Source organism: Notechis scutatus, chromosome 11 (assembly GCF_049901735.1).
Source record: "Notechis scutatus isolate UNSWTSFEM ecotype Mainland chromosome 11, rNotScu1.2, whole genome shotgun sequence".
Classification (NCBI taxonomy): Eukaryota; Metazoa; Chordata; class Lepidosauria; order Squamata; family Elapidae; genus Notechis; species Notechis scutatus.
The window spans coordinates 14,072,928-14,088,190 of record NC_142019.1 but is presented as its reverse complement, the minus strand read 5'-3'; the positions used below and the strand labels follow the sequence as shown (position 1 = coordinate 14,088,190).

Sequence of the window (15,263 nt, the reverse complement as noted above, 5' to 3'; positions counted from 1 at the left end):
TCATATCAATTGCTGAATAAAACGAATAAAGAGAGAAGATACAAAAAAAAGCGGGACTATACTTTATCAGAGGTCTCCAACCTTGGCAACTTTAAGGCTTGTGGACTTCAACTCCCAGAATTCTCCAGCCAGCAGAGCTGGCTGGAGAATTCTGGGAGTTGAAGTCCACAAGCCTTAAAGTTGCCAAGGTTGGAGACCTCTGCTTTAACTGATCCGATGGGTTTAGCTTGTCAGTTCAGCCCCTGCGATTTGAAAAAAAAAAAAAAAACGAAACATCTGCCTTAAAGTTTGTAAACCTGGATAGTTGCACCTTGAGGGACAAGCCATTCATTTCTGCCCATATGCCAATATGATTCCACCCCCCGCCTCCACCGACCTAATAATTCTCTATCCGTTGAAGTCAACAGGGTGGGGAGTTGGTAGAGGGGTGTGGGTGGAACCCCAAATACTAAAATTAGTATTCTAGAACCAAGGAGTTTCTGCCGACCCTTGCAGGATTTTGACCCTGAATCACAGTTGGTTGGTGGCAATGCCCTCCCCCCCTCCCTCTTCCCCGTCTTCCAATCCATCCCACCCCAATGCAAAAGGTTGCGATTTTGGCTCCCGTCTTTTCACGGACGACAAGCAGGCTGAAGATCGCGCGGCGGCGGCGGCGGCGGAACCCAGCAGGGATCTGTCGCTGCTTGGGGCCACCTCCCTTCCTCCGGTTCTTCCCCCACCAAGGAAGGGACCCTTCCGCGACCCCTCCACCTCAGCCCTTAAATGACGACGCCCCGCCAGGCTGATCTCTTCGCTCTCGGCCTCCCGACCTGCCGGCGCCCCGAGGCAGGGACCGGTCCCCACGCGCGCGCCTCCCTCGCCCGATACTCACGCGTGTCCTCCTCGGAAGCCAAGTCGTCCTCCATGCCTCCGGCAAAGCTCACCGCCCGAGCATCCCCGTCGTTCCGGGGGAGGACGCCCCTTCGAGGCGGACGCGGCCGGAGTCCTCCCGGGGTGGCTGCGGCTCCGGCCTCCTCCGTCCCTCGCCAGAGCCGGCCTAAAAATAACCTGGTTAAGCGTCGCCCAGGAAAGAGAGGGCGATTTGGGGGAAGGGGGTGGAGTGGGGGGAGCCGAACCTGCCTCGATCCGAGGACGAGGCTGCACGCGGGCGCGCTCCACGCGCGCTCCCGGGGCCGCGCCCGCGCCCGGGCGGCACCCGCCTTGTGGCGCCTTGTGGCCATGCCCGAGGGACCCGACGGGCTACGAGGAGGAGGGCAGGGAGGTGAAAACGAGGAATTCCGGGGGGATTGGCTGTTTTTTTTCTTCGCTGCAGCAATTTCTCCGCCGACTCTTCCCACAAATTAGATATAGTGCATGATTAATATTTCTTTTCCTTTCCCTTGCCTTTCCTCTTTCCTTCCTCGTCATTCCATCCCCTTCCCCCATCCTTTCCCTTGCCTCTTCCTCTTTCCTTCCCCTTCCCTGTCGTTCCTTTTCCTTGCCTCTTTCCTTTCCACTTTCCCTTTCCTCCCGTTCCCTTCCCTTCCCCTTTCCTCTCTTCCCCTTCCCCTTGTCTTTATAAAGACCCAGGATAACGTTAACCAGGTTAAAAGACGCTCAGAGGACGGACACCGACTTGCCTCCTCGCCCTCAGCTTTTACTTGAACCCTGCACGGGTCGGTTTTGGAACCGGAGAGAATGAAGGAAAACGCCTCTCGGCTGAAAGTTGCAGGGAGAATATCTTTATGTCTCCTAGAGGTGGGGCGACTAGATCAATTTGATCTTCCTTTTGGACACCATGCCAGTTGCGGCATCCGTTACAGACATGCTAATTTAATTGTACCGTTGGAAGAGCTGAAAGACCAGGTTAAGAGGGACAGATCAAATGGAGAAAATTTATCTGTGCGGTGGGCTAAAAGGAGTAGATTAGACAGATTAACGATATGTAATCATTACTCATCGATGCCATTGTGTTCATACTGTTGCTGATTCTTTGATTCTGTTTCTGCTCCAAGTTCCTCGACGAATAATTCAGCTCGTTTCTTTCCAATTCAAGGGAAACTTCGGCGTGGCCATTTCCCTCGCTTTCCGGATTCCCTGCCTCGCGCTTTCCAGGGTCCTGAAGCTCGTGAAGCCCAGTCCTTTGATTATTATTATTATTTTCATTATTATTATTCTCTGTTCGTCGTGAATAACTCCTTCGGTCTTCTCCATTCTGGCTGCTCTCTGGATAAGCTCCCAAGTTTTGCAGTTCTCCTTCCCACCAGGGGGCGAGAAAGTCTGCAAAGGGGACAATTTGATATTGGAAGGCTGATATGATGGACTTTTGCAAAGGTTTGGAAATGTTGAGGGCCAGATGGCCAAACTTCCAACAGTACTAAAATGCTCTGGCATTTCTTTGCAATCAAATTTTCTCAAATTTTTGAGTGGAGGTGGATGACACTCCCTCTGTCTATCTGTAACACAGAGAGAGAAGAGGGAGGGAGGGAGGGAGAGGGAGGGAGGGAGGGAAAGGAAGAGAGAGGGAGATGGACAGAGAGAGAGATGGACAGAGAGAGCTCTAGAAGAAACAGCCAGGAGTACGTTTCAAATGAGCATAGTAGAAAAAAGAAAGGAGGGAAATATAAAAACATAATTTCATATTTATTTTTGGTAAATATTATATATGGTTAAATAGTGGCTAGAAACTTGGAGACCATGAGTTCTAGTGCCTCCTTAAGCATGAAAACAGCTGGGTGACATTGGGCCAGGCACTGTCTCTCAGCCCTATCAAGTGGCAAACACTTCTGAAAATCCTGTCAAGAAAACTGCAGGAAGTAATCCAGATGGCCATCAGGAGTCACCAATAACTTGAAGGGATCATAAACAAATGAGTTCATTCAATAGCTGAGTATGCAAACTGAATTAATTCTGAACGTGTGTGCGTGCGTGTTTTAAAGAATTTGGTTTAATATCTGGCCACTTAGCTAAGGCTCATAAACCACAACTTCTGTCAGCTAGTTGTGATTCACTTGCCAAAGCGTTGTTAAAGAAACGAGCTCAGCACAGTGTGTGACTAAAACCATCCCTCCTCCTCCTCCTATTATTTCCCACTATTAAAAGCAGCAAAGTCATAGTAGATATTTTAGATATATATATTTTAGCCAATTCATACTGCATCATTTAAGTCTCTTTGCAGAAAGTAGTTGAAATTACTTTTAATTTAAGCAACTCTCAAGGAGTTGTGTTGTAATGACGAGGCAGTCGAGTTGTTTGATCATGAACAACTGAATCATGATGATCTTTATTGGAGTCTAGTCTTGCATTTATACACATTTTTAATTATCCTCCATCATTGGTTAACTTTGGTTACTGCTTAACTTTCGTTACTGTTTAGCATAGTAATCCATACAATTAATTATCTCTAGTTAAAGTCTAACATATGTTTACTTCCTCTCTCTAATCCTCCTTTAGATTAGTGACTTTGTTTACCTGAGATGTATTTGCTTGGATACATTCTTTATCTGAGGTTTGCCATCCAAGATTGGAATATTCCTGCAATTACAACTCTACAGAGTTGGACAGAAGGGAGGCGGAAATATTTTCTTAGGTTGGATGCAATAACAGGCAGAAAGGCAAAAATGAGCATCCTTTAATGTTTTTAGAAGTTACAAATGTAAGATGTCAATGAATATTGGAGATTGATCTTAAATAGCCAGATAGGTGTAGGGCAACCTCCTTGAGGATAGAGCCACAAAACAGCCTTCAGTTTTCCGAATAACCTCAAGGAAGCAATCTAGTGATGCAATTACATGGTTGGAAAGTGTGCAGCCACAAACTTTGGCTGGATTTAAGGGAAGGGACATGACTTCCTTTCTCTCCAGCTCCTTGACAGTTGCCTAAATTAAAAGTAATCCCAAGAACTTTCCAAGCACAATTCTTGCAGAGCTCTCTTTAACAAGGTTTATTGAGATTGAAGCAATTGGGTTAGGAGAATGCAGCAACTGAACTTTCCCATTTAGAGGTAATATATCCTGAGTATATTAGGATAAAGGCTATACTCTTTTTCTAAGAGCCTTCTCTGACAACAAAGACACTTGTAGCAGTTGTTTATATAGAGATGGTCCTTGTTTAACAACCACTTGTTCAGCAATCACTTGAACTTGTGATGATAAGTAGTAATTGCAACTGGTCCTTGAAGCTCCAGCCATTTGCAGACCCCACAGTCACATCATTGTGATAGAGATACTAGGTGCCTGATTATGATGTCACACAGCATCCCACAGTCACGTGGATGCAATTTGTGATGTCTCTGCCTGCTCCCCACAAGCAAAGTCAATGAAGAAGCTGGCAGGAAATTGAAAGTTGCAAACACATGACATTCTTGTTTAATGATGGCAGCTTGGAGACTGCTGGAACCGCTTGTCCTTATGCAATGCAGTCATATGATGTCATACTTTCAAATTGCATTTCTCAGCAGTGGAAATTCAAGTCCCAATTATCATAGTTAAGGAAGGACTACCTGTAATAGACTTTTGAATACCTGCCTGGGAACAAGCTTTCCCATTATAGACATGTTTGATTACTAAGAATATTAGGGATAATTCTCCTGAGTGTGTTGGGAATTAATAATTGCTGTTTTATAGGTGCTTGTCGGAAAGTCTTCCCTATAGTCTATAATCCCCTACATTCCTAAATGCTCTTTCGACCTGCAATTGGACTTGTGCTTCCTTGCACAATTGTTGCTCTGCTTCCATGTACACTTTTGGGGTATCCATTTAATGTCTCCCTCTTGACCTTTTCTAAATAAATGCTGGATTAAAATGCTCTTTCATTCATCTTTTGCTTTCCTCTCTTTGTATTTATTGCACGAAGCTTTTGGCATTATATTCCATTATTAAATTTGATGGTGGGTTTTATGTGTTGTAAATGGCTTTGAGATGTCTTTGTACAAGAATCATGCAAACTTGTAGGAAAAATATGTCACAAGCAGCAGCAACAGCTAGGAATGAGACCAGGAGGCCTTTGAGAGAAAAACTGCTACAATTCCCACTGCCCTGCACCAACAGATGGTTGGAAATTTGTGTCATCTGAGAATTGTATTTGCTGTGGGCTGGAATCAGGAAGCTCTTCTCCAACCCAGCCAGAATTCATGAGTAGAAAAAGGCTATCTCTAACCTTCTTGTCTTCCTGTTTATTATCTACATCTTAAAGCCACCCACTAGAGTAGAGTAGAGTAGAGTAGAGTAGAGTAGAGTAGAGTAGAATAGAATAGAACAGAACAGAACAGAATAGAATAGAATAGAATAGAATAGAATAGAATAGAATAGAATAGAATAGAATAGAATTCTTTATTGGCCAAGTGTGATTGGACACACAAGGAATTTGTTTTGGTGCAAATGCTCTCAGTATACATCAAAGAAAAGATACCTTCATCAAGAGTCAAGAATCATCAGGTACAACACTTAATAATAGTCAGGGTACAAATAAGCATTCAAATCATACCATGAAATAGTCAGTAAAAATTGTTAGGATACAAGCAACAAGGTTATAGTCACAAGGAGGAGATGGGTGAAAGAAAGGATGGTAGGATTAATAGTAATGGTAATAGTAATAATAATGCAGACTTAGTAAATAGTTTGATAGTGTTGAGAGTTATTTGTTTAGCAGAGTGATGGCATTCGGGAAAAAACTGTCCTTGTGTTCTGGGGTGCAGTGCTCTATAGCTCCTTTTGAGGGTAGGAGTTGAAACAGTTTATGTCCGGGATGTGAGGGGTCTGTAAATATTTTCACAGCCCCCTTTTTGACTCATGTAGTATATAGGTCCTCAATGGAAGAAACACATTAAATAAACACATTCTCTATTGTGTCTCTCTTGTGATATTTTAATCTTTTGGAGCATGTTTATATTGTCAGGAAAACATTTGCAACAGCATTGTTGCTAAATGCAATGAAAAACGAATGTGGGTTTAAAGCCAGAAAGATTGAAAATCACACCTGATGATAAGGGACGGGGAGGGCCTGGGTAAGGGGCAAATATCCTGTCCTGGGAACTGAATGGAGAACAGTCTAAGAATAGTTCTTTTGGGGACCTCATCAGTGGTGGGATTCAAACATTTTTACTATTGGTACTGTGGGTGTGGCTTGGGGGTGATATAACTGGGTGGGCATGGCTTGGTGGCCATGTGACTGGGTGGGTGTGGCTTGGTGGTCATGTGACTGGGTGGGTGTGGCTTGGTGGTCATGTGACTGGGTGGGTGTGGCTTGGTGGTCATGTGACTGGGTGGGTGTGGCTTAGTGGTCATATCAGATGTATTCACTTGCTATTGTGTGTGGTACAGATAGTCCTCAATTTACAGCAGTTCATTTAGTGACCAAAGTTACAACAGCATTGAAAAAAGTGACTTATGGCCATTTTTCACACTTACGACCATTGCAGCCTCACCCAGGGTCATGTGATCAAAATTCAGATGTTTGGCAACAGACTCACATTTATGACGGTTGCAGTGACCTGAGGTCATGTAATCCCCTTTTATGACCTTCTGATAAGCAAAGTCAATGGGGAAACCAGATTCACTTAACAACCATGTTACTAACTTAACCACTGCAGCGATTTACTTAACAACTGTGGCAAGAAAGGTCATAAAATGGGGCAAAATTCACTCAAGAACTGTCTTGCTTAGCAACAGAAATTATGGGCTCAGTTGTGGTCTTAAACCTGTATTCCTCTGGCTATCCACTAAAACTCTGTTCATGAGAAGGGCCGTGCTATGAAGACTGGGTTGGAGGGTTATCCATTTTAAATAAGGCTGAATGCTTGTTTCCCTAAAATAAAATTTCAATTGGCCACTGGAATTAATGTCTAGTGCTCATGAGCAGGGTCTGAAGTAGGCTTCAGTTCCCCACCTTCCCTTTTAAAATACAGTAAAGAAAAATATGAGATAGCTCAGGGATGTCTGTAGAGAGAATAGAATAGAATAGAAATAGAATATAGAATAGAATGTAGAATAGGATAGAATAGAATAGAAATAAAATAGAATAGAATAGAATAGAATAGAATACAATACAATACAATACAATACAATACAATACAATATAGAATAGAAAATAGGAAAGAATAGAATTCAACAGAAATAGAATAGAATGTAGAATAAAATAGAATAAAAAATAGAAAATACAATACTATAGAATATAGAATAGAAAATAGAGAAGAATAGAACAGAATATAAAATAGAATAGAATGTAGAAAATAGAGAATAGAATGGAATGGAGTAGAGTAGAGTAGAATAGAAGAGTTGGAAGGGACCTTGTAGATCATCTAGTCCAACCCCCTGCTCAAGCAGGAGACCCTATACCATTTCTGACAGCAGGATAAAACAAATCAAGATAGTAGCCAAGACTGGATAATCAAAGCTCCTGTAAATGAGATATGGGAATGACCTTAAGAGGCAGGTGGAAACACCAAAGCCAGAACAATGGTCAGAAGAGAGGTAGCTGAGCCCACCGAAGCAGTAGGGTGTAGCAAATGTCCCAAAATGGACACTCTCTAGTTTCTTGAGCTGTAAAGGTTAGAGGAAGTGATATACAGGTAGTCCTCAACTTTCAACAGCTCATTTAGTGACTGTTCAAAGTTACAGCGGAATTGAAAATAGTGAGTCATGGCCATTTTTCACACATGATCGTTGTGGCATCCCCATGGCCACATGATCAAAATTCAAATGCTTGGGAACTCATTCATATTTATGACAGTGGCATTGTCCTGGGGTTACCTTCTGTGACCTTCTGACAAACAAAGTTGTCAAGATATTTAAATTTATAACTGGAAGAGTGGGGGTTGTGTAAAAAGTCACAAAACACAATTATAGCTGATGGATTAAAGAGAGAGCTGGCTACTGCATGAGGCAATCTAAGCTGTGATTGGTTGCCCTGAGCAAAAAGGGGCGACTTCCCTTGTTTCCCGCCTTTTTGACCTGGGATTTACCTGATGATGTTCCTGTTGTGTTGATTTACCTGACTATGCTCCTATTTGCCTTTCTTATTTACTCTAAATACATTTATTCATGATAAAACCACAAGTTCTCCCAGCGTCTCTGACTCCATTCGGACACCGGCTGTGCAATTCCCTGACAAAAGTCAACGGGGAAGCCAGATTCACTTAACAACCGGGTTACTAACTGAACAACTTCAGTGATTCACTTAACCACTGTGGCAAAATGGAGCAAAAGTCACTTCACAAATGTTTCATTTAACCATAGCAATGTTGGGCTCAATTGTGGGTAGTGAAGTCTACCTGTATGCCACCCGTCTCACTATTCAAAGTGACTCTGAGGAGACTTTTAGACTAGAAAGTCACCACAAAACAAAGAAACACACAGCCCATTTGTACATCTCTTAATGTGACTTACTATAGCATTGTTCGGCTGTACTCAGCAATGAGTCATAAAACAGTTCTTTCTCCAGAAATTGCAACCTAGAAAGGGACAGGATTTTATAGTAGGTCATATTTCTGCATTTATTTGCTGATCAAGCTTTGGGTCCCTTTTCAAATGAAGTAGAACAACAGAAGGACGTGTTCTTTGTGTGGGTTTTCCCAGGTGGAGCCTTGTGGCATAAAAAGAAAAAAAACGAAGTAATGTGAGAGCTTTTGTAATTTAATTTAATTTTTTTTTCTTTTTATGCTGCAACTTCCCTTCCTCTGAAAGCAGCAAAGGAAATGCCAACCTTGGTAGTCCTGGACTTATTCCTACAATTGGGACCAGAATTAACTCTAAGTAAGGCATTATGTGAGTCATGCCCAATTGTACACACACATATATATATTGTCACAGCTCTTGACAGCATTTTTAGACGCACAAGATTCTGTTAATGTAACCTAATGTAAGTTTCTTGTCTTGTCACCTCACAAGGCTGACATCCATCTTGCAAGTTCGAAAAGCAAGATGGAAAGAAGACCTGGGGGTTGTTAGTTCTGGATTTATCAGCAAAGATGAGAAATTCATACGCTGTTCCTATTGTTTGCTTCAGGATTTCTTTCCTGAAAATCTCAGGCCATGTACTGCTTACCGCCTCCCATCTTTGCCTGCAGTCTCTCCTCTGTGGGCCTTTGGGACTCCACAGAATGGCGTGATATGCACCCAACGTGCAAACTCAGCACTCATTTTTAATATTTGTTGTGCAGCTGAGAGTTGCAAAGTCGGTGGAGAGCAGATTCCAGGTATGGGTTGAGCCAGGTTTGCAGGACATGTTTGGAAATTCACTTTGTTTGTTTAAAAAACAAACAGTAATATGCATTACAGTATCCCGTTTTGAAATGGATAGGAAATCATGTCTTCAATTTTCAGCTGTCATTGCCAGCGGGACTCTTAGAACTGTAGGGTGCCCACTAATAATAAGCTCATGATTTATTTAATGCATGATTTACTGAATTAATCCAATGGGTATGGGATTTATATGTCCTGTTCCCAGATCAAAAAGCTTTCCCCGAAGGAGAGAGACAACAGTGAAGAAACAGGGACTAGACACCGTGGCGAGAGGGCATCAGGATCCAATTCTTTGTGACTCAAACCTTGAACTGGAGGCTCATCCTGCAGCCTCAATGTTCTGTGAAGAGTCAGCAAGCAGACAAGTGGAGACAAACTGAAGGGACCCCTGATCCAGGAAGGTCTGCACAGGAGGAATTTGATGCAGGAAATCAAGGACAATCAGTGCCTGCAGCTGAGCTGAAGTTCTCTCTTCTGACTGGTATTGGATGGACACTGTGTGAGAAAGGAGCCTAGCCTGTGTGGTATGTATTTCACTTCACACTAGAACCTTGGCCTTATAGCCTGCATTACCCTAGGACCTTTGTCAGCTAGTAAGATCTCTGTTGTGTTTGAAGCTGAATGGGATTTATAACTGGGCCTCTGCTTGCTTAGAGTCCTGAACTTAAAACTGCTAGTTAATTGACTTAAGCCTGATAAGAATTTGACAAAGGGAAGGCTAGCCAGTGAGTAAATTAACTGATAGATGTGCCTTTCACAGAGTCATCAACTCTTGAAGTCTTGCCCCCCACCACTTAAGGAGGAGAGAAATAGAATAAACGAAGGGAGAACTGTTTAATAGTTGAACTATAAATAGTTGAAATAGTAGAATTGTGGGCTGGGGTTCCTTCAAGATGTGGACAAGAAAGCCAATGTGGCACCTTTATGAGGGGTCCTTGGTGCTCTCTGAGCTTGGTTGTTTTCTTGCAGATGTTTTATTAGCCAAACTAGGTAATGGAGAAGCGCTCTCTCGGAACCAGTAGGAAAAATTATTTTGAAACCCACCACCAGTTTTAATTATCCATTGAAGTCTGTGTTTGTCTTGATTGGTTGCAATGCCAAACCAGAGAGTTATAGATTTGTATAAATAACTGAAGCTGACAATCCAGTGATGGCATTTTCCATAGTACAAGATTTAGAGCATTTAAAGAAATCCTTCCCTCCCTCTATATCTGTCTGCCTGCCTGCCTGTCTGTCTGTCTGTCTGTCTGTCATCTATCTATCTATATCTGTCTATCTATCTGTCTAACTACTGTTATCTATCTATCTATCATCTATCTATCTATCTATCTATCTATCTATCTATCTATCTATCTATCTATCTATCTATCTATCTATCTATCTATCTCAATATCATATCTATCTATCTACCTATCTATCTAAACCACCACAGGTGAGTTCTCTTAACAAAGCCAAAAACAAGTTGCTGTTGGCAACGATCTTGCTTGGCAGGAATGGCGTGTCAATGCAGCAGGATTTGTCCTTCCTCCCTTGTTCCTTGCTTCCCTTCAGCCTTCTGCTTGCTAACTCACTCTGCCCTCTTTAGTATATCGTCCACGTCTCTGCTGATGCAGCAGTAATCCATTCTGGAGGAGATTTCTGCAAAGAATGTCTCTGATCTTGCCAGCAAAACAAGTTAATTTATTGAGGCTGGGAAGGACTGTTGTAGGCTGGGCTGTAGCAGTGGTTCAGATTTTCAAGACAAACATAATTTTTATGAACAGCCGTTCCTATTACAGTGTATTTAAGGACAACCTGAAAAGCGAGAACAGAAAGCAATAGCTGTGTTTACAAGGCATGTCAAGCCCATGCCTTCTTTTTGATGTTTTTTTGAATCAATTGCAATGGATTGGGCTCGCATAATATGAAGCTGCAAACAAGGAAGTCAGACTGTACAGAGAGTCCTTGATTTACAACCACAACTGAGCCCCAAATTTATCTCACTTTGCTAAGTGAGATATTTGTTAAGTGAGTTTTGCCCCATTTTATGACCTTTCTTGCCACAGTGTGGCTAAGTGAATCACTGTAGTTGTTAAGCTAGTAACAGGGTTGTTAAGGAAATCTGGTTTTCCTGTGGACTTTGCAAAAGGGAGATCCCATGATCCAGGGACCTTCATAAATGTGAACCAGTCGTCAAGAGTCTAGATGGCCCTGGGGATGCTGCAAAGGTTGTAAGTGTGAAAAATGGTCATAATTCACTTTTTTCAGTGCCATTGGAACTTTGGATGGTCACTAAACAAACTGTTGTAAGTCAAGGAATACTTGCAGCTTAGCATACGGTATGCACATGCATGAACTTGGCATGCAGCATGAACATGCATGAAACATGCATGCATATGAACATGCATGAACCTGGCATGCAGTATGAACATGCATGAACCTGGCATGCAGTATGGTGTCCACAGATGAGGAAAATGCATATATTTATGTGTGGTCAGAATCCAAACTGTACATATAATGAAAGTCAGCTCCCTCTCTCTCAGCCCAACCCACCTTACAGGGTTGTTGTTGTAGGAAAAAATAGGAGGAGGAAGAAATATTAGATGTGTTCACTGCCTTATTCTTAAAAATAAAGGTGGAATACAAATAAATGAATATGGTTTTCTATACACGAAGCAGCGCAATTGGGAATTGCATATACAGATCTGATTAAGGAAAATTGTAGGGGTGATCCAAAAATACAAATTCAATTTATTTTTAGTTTTGCCTCTTGCTCCATCGTGTTATGTTTTGGCTTATTATTATTTTGCATGTTGTATTCTGATAAAACTTCATGATTAATTTATAGGATTATTATGGTTGGTTGCACAGTCAGCCAGGTGTTTAGATTGGACTTGGCATTTTTATTCACCTAACGAGTCTTTCCCAAGGACTGAGACAGGCAGATGTTCTCGTTTGATGGTGTTAAAAGGTGTTGTTGCAGGGTGTAGCCTGTTCCAAAGTGAAACTGCCTTTCACGGTTGACTGAGGGTGATTTTGTCAATGTCAATGGCATTCAGTTGGTGCTTCAGAAGTTTTGGGATTGCATCTAAGGTGCCTGTCAGTATTGGTACCATTTGGTACTGCTACCAGATGGTTGTCTTTTGCATGTTGGTGATCCCTACCCCTACCCCTATCCCACTCCTATTATTTTGGAACCCAGAGGGCAGGTTAGTACCTACGATGCACAAAAGATATAAATATTTGGTGAGATATTAAGGGACCTAAAAGCACACAGAGAGTGCATTAAATTTATATACACAGAAAATGCTTTGTTTCTTTTCCCATATTCATGGAAATACATGCAGCGATTTTTAACTAAGATATGCACAAGTGACTCCAGTTTTGATGCAATGTGTATGGGTGTTATATTCTTGGAATATGTCAACTGCCTTACTCATGAAGCACATAACACCTCCTCTTAATCATCCTGCTGATGCTACTTTCTCTTTGAAAAATACGTTTTCCAAAGTACAGGCCCTTTGATTCCATTTTCAAGATATTGGTTTTTTTTTTAAAGCATTTTATTTATACGAGCAGGGAAAATGAAGTTGCTGTGTTTGTCTTATTAGTGTCATTGTGGTGTAATGTAATCTGGATTCCCAGGAGGGAGGAGCTGAATTCCAGAAGGCCAAGAGACCAAACAGTTTAGATAGTTTGGTTGGAAGGGAAGAAGAGGGTTAAGATGACTCCTCCCTAGCAATTCTCCGAGAATATATTTAGTAGTTGCTTGCTTTTTGGCAAGATTATGTCTATTGGTGAGGAACAATAAAGGAATCTGCCCAGAAGTATATGTCTTTTTTGGTTCTTATAGCCTGACAATCATGAATCTCTTTTGGTGGGTTTAACACAGGATTCTTAGACTCTAAGTATTTAGAGAGAAATACTTAGACAGAAATACTTAGACTCTTTTAATTAGAGAAAAGATATATTTGTATTTCTTTCTTGGATCTTGAATGGAGCATCACCTGACATTATTCTGAATCTGAGAAAATGGGTGTGTAAATCACATATACAAAGTAATGGCAACGTTCCCACTCCCAATAGTTCAATTGGTTCCTCCAATTAAAAGTTGTGTATACCATCATGTGGGCATCTTCAGGTGGTGATGAAGCTTCTGTCCATTGACCTTGACATAGTTTGATAAAGAGTTGCAGCTGCGCATAGCATAGAATAGAAACCTAAGCATGAATGTACTCCCCCCAGCTTATACAGTTCTGGTTTGTAACACCTCCAGCTCACTTCCCATAATCATTCTCCCCCTCCTCCTCCCCCCATCTTACTTATGACAGCCGAAAGATGCAAAGCAAAGGGAGAAAATCTTGAAGGCTGACAGACAGGGTGATCCTATTAAATTAATACCAGAGCAAGAAAAATGGCCGGAGAGAAAGTGGGAGAAAGGTGCTTCTCACTGTTTCCTTAAAGATTAGCCATCAAAAGAACATTGACGGTTTTTCAATACTAATATACAGTAAATGTGTAGAAAACATTGTTTGGACTTGTGCATAAATTTTAGAAGGAAAATTAATGTTAAAAATGGAAAACATGAGGAAGTAACTTGAGGTGACCATTAGAAAACCAGATTGGGAACAATTCCTGTTGGAGAAAATCTCTCTCTGGTATAGCTAAAAGTCAACAGCAACTTAATAAAATAAAAAAAATAAAAAAACAGGAACTACCAACTTATTTTTTTATTAACAAATGTTTGTAGCCACCAATATACCTAGGGAATTCTGCATAATTTATGGTGGTCTTATTTTTGCATTTGGAAACAGCTTCTGGACTTTGTGTTTGAGGTGGGGAAAAATGAAACTTTGATTTTGTTGTTATAGAAATGGTTAGTTTAGACTAGTATGTAAAAGTAAAATGTTGAGGGTTGCTGTTACTTATTCTACTGCACCAGAAGGAATTAGAAGTCAATATCTCCCACCTTCTTTTCCGCATTGCTCCCTTCTCCTTTCCCTCCCTCCTTTTTCCTACTATTTCCTTTTGTATTTTTGTATTTCTATTACAAACTAATAAAAACTAAACAATTAACAGGAAAAAAATTTTTTTCTGAAAATCAGGAGAGGTGATACCCTTTGAATACCTGATACCAGTGGGGAGGCAGTGACTCCTGTATACTTAGGCATGTTTCTGTAATCCAGATGACATGCGAACAGCCCACCCTTGGCCAGATGTTAATGGGAGAATGCAATTCTATAGATATTCAGGCCTTGAACCATGAAAGTTTTATTCTCTAGTTTAATTGTGCTATGGCTTTTATATTTTTTATTTTGTGTAAACCACTGTCTGTGATGCAAGATCTGCTGTATAAATATAGGAAATAAAATTGTATAATTTCTGCATGTATTCTAGCACCACCACCTGCTTTTCTTATGGTTATGTGGGTGTGGGGAAAATATACCCTCCTAGAAAATATCATAAACTGAATATTTCAGGTTCAGGAATGAGAGGGAAGCTTCCTCTGTGCACATGTGTATGCCTCTCTATGTAGACACATCCAGGCACAAGAATGTCTATGCCCAGAAGAGGCAAAAAGTAGGTCTAATTTTAGCTGAGGGCAGGATAGGTAATCCTTTTTATCTGACATATTTCATTGGAGGGATTAGGGACTCTTAACTTGTTGCCAAGATTTGTCTGATAAGGTCATTAGGAAAGAAGGTAGCTGTACCATATGTGGTGGTTGTGCCCCGAAGTCCAAAGGTATTGGACCAAAATATGGAGTTGGATACAAGAAATAGTGGAAGATCGGATAGAGTTTAAACTAGAATTGTTCTTGTTGGGAATAATTAAAAGAAAATATAGTAAAAAGATTAAATATATTCTACTACGTATATTGACATCAGCAAGGATAGCATTCAAGGATAAAGAAGAGTCACAAAGTTTGGGATAATTGGTACAAATGGTTGAACAATAGAAATAAGAACAATAAAGATAAGAAAATTGTATACAAATGTATATGAATGTATATAAATGTATATATTTACATGAGATTGATATATGGAATAAAGATGTCACTTTACC

The 15,263-nt window shown here is 41.1% G+C and overlaps 1 protein-coding gene across 2 annotated transcripts in view; it reads right to left on the bottom strand.

Moving 5' to 3' along the window:
• The window catches only part of ANKDD1A (ankyrin repeat and death domain containing 1A), a 36,624-nt gene extending 35,339 nt beyond the window's left edge, over positions 1-1,285 (bottom strand). Inside the window, exon 1 of one of the 2 annotated variants that reach the window (XM_087972831.1) lies at positions 872-1,285. In XM_087972831.1, coding sequence (XP_087828957.1) covers positions 872-1,220 — 349 coding nt within the window. In that variant the 5' untranslated portion in view covers positions 1,221-1,285. The remainder of the gene's footprint in view (positions 1-871) is intronic. The other variant, XM_087972830.1, reaches the window with a different exon arrangement.
• Positions 1,286-15,263: the final 13,978 nt, after the last annotated feature.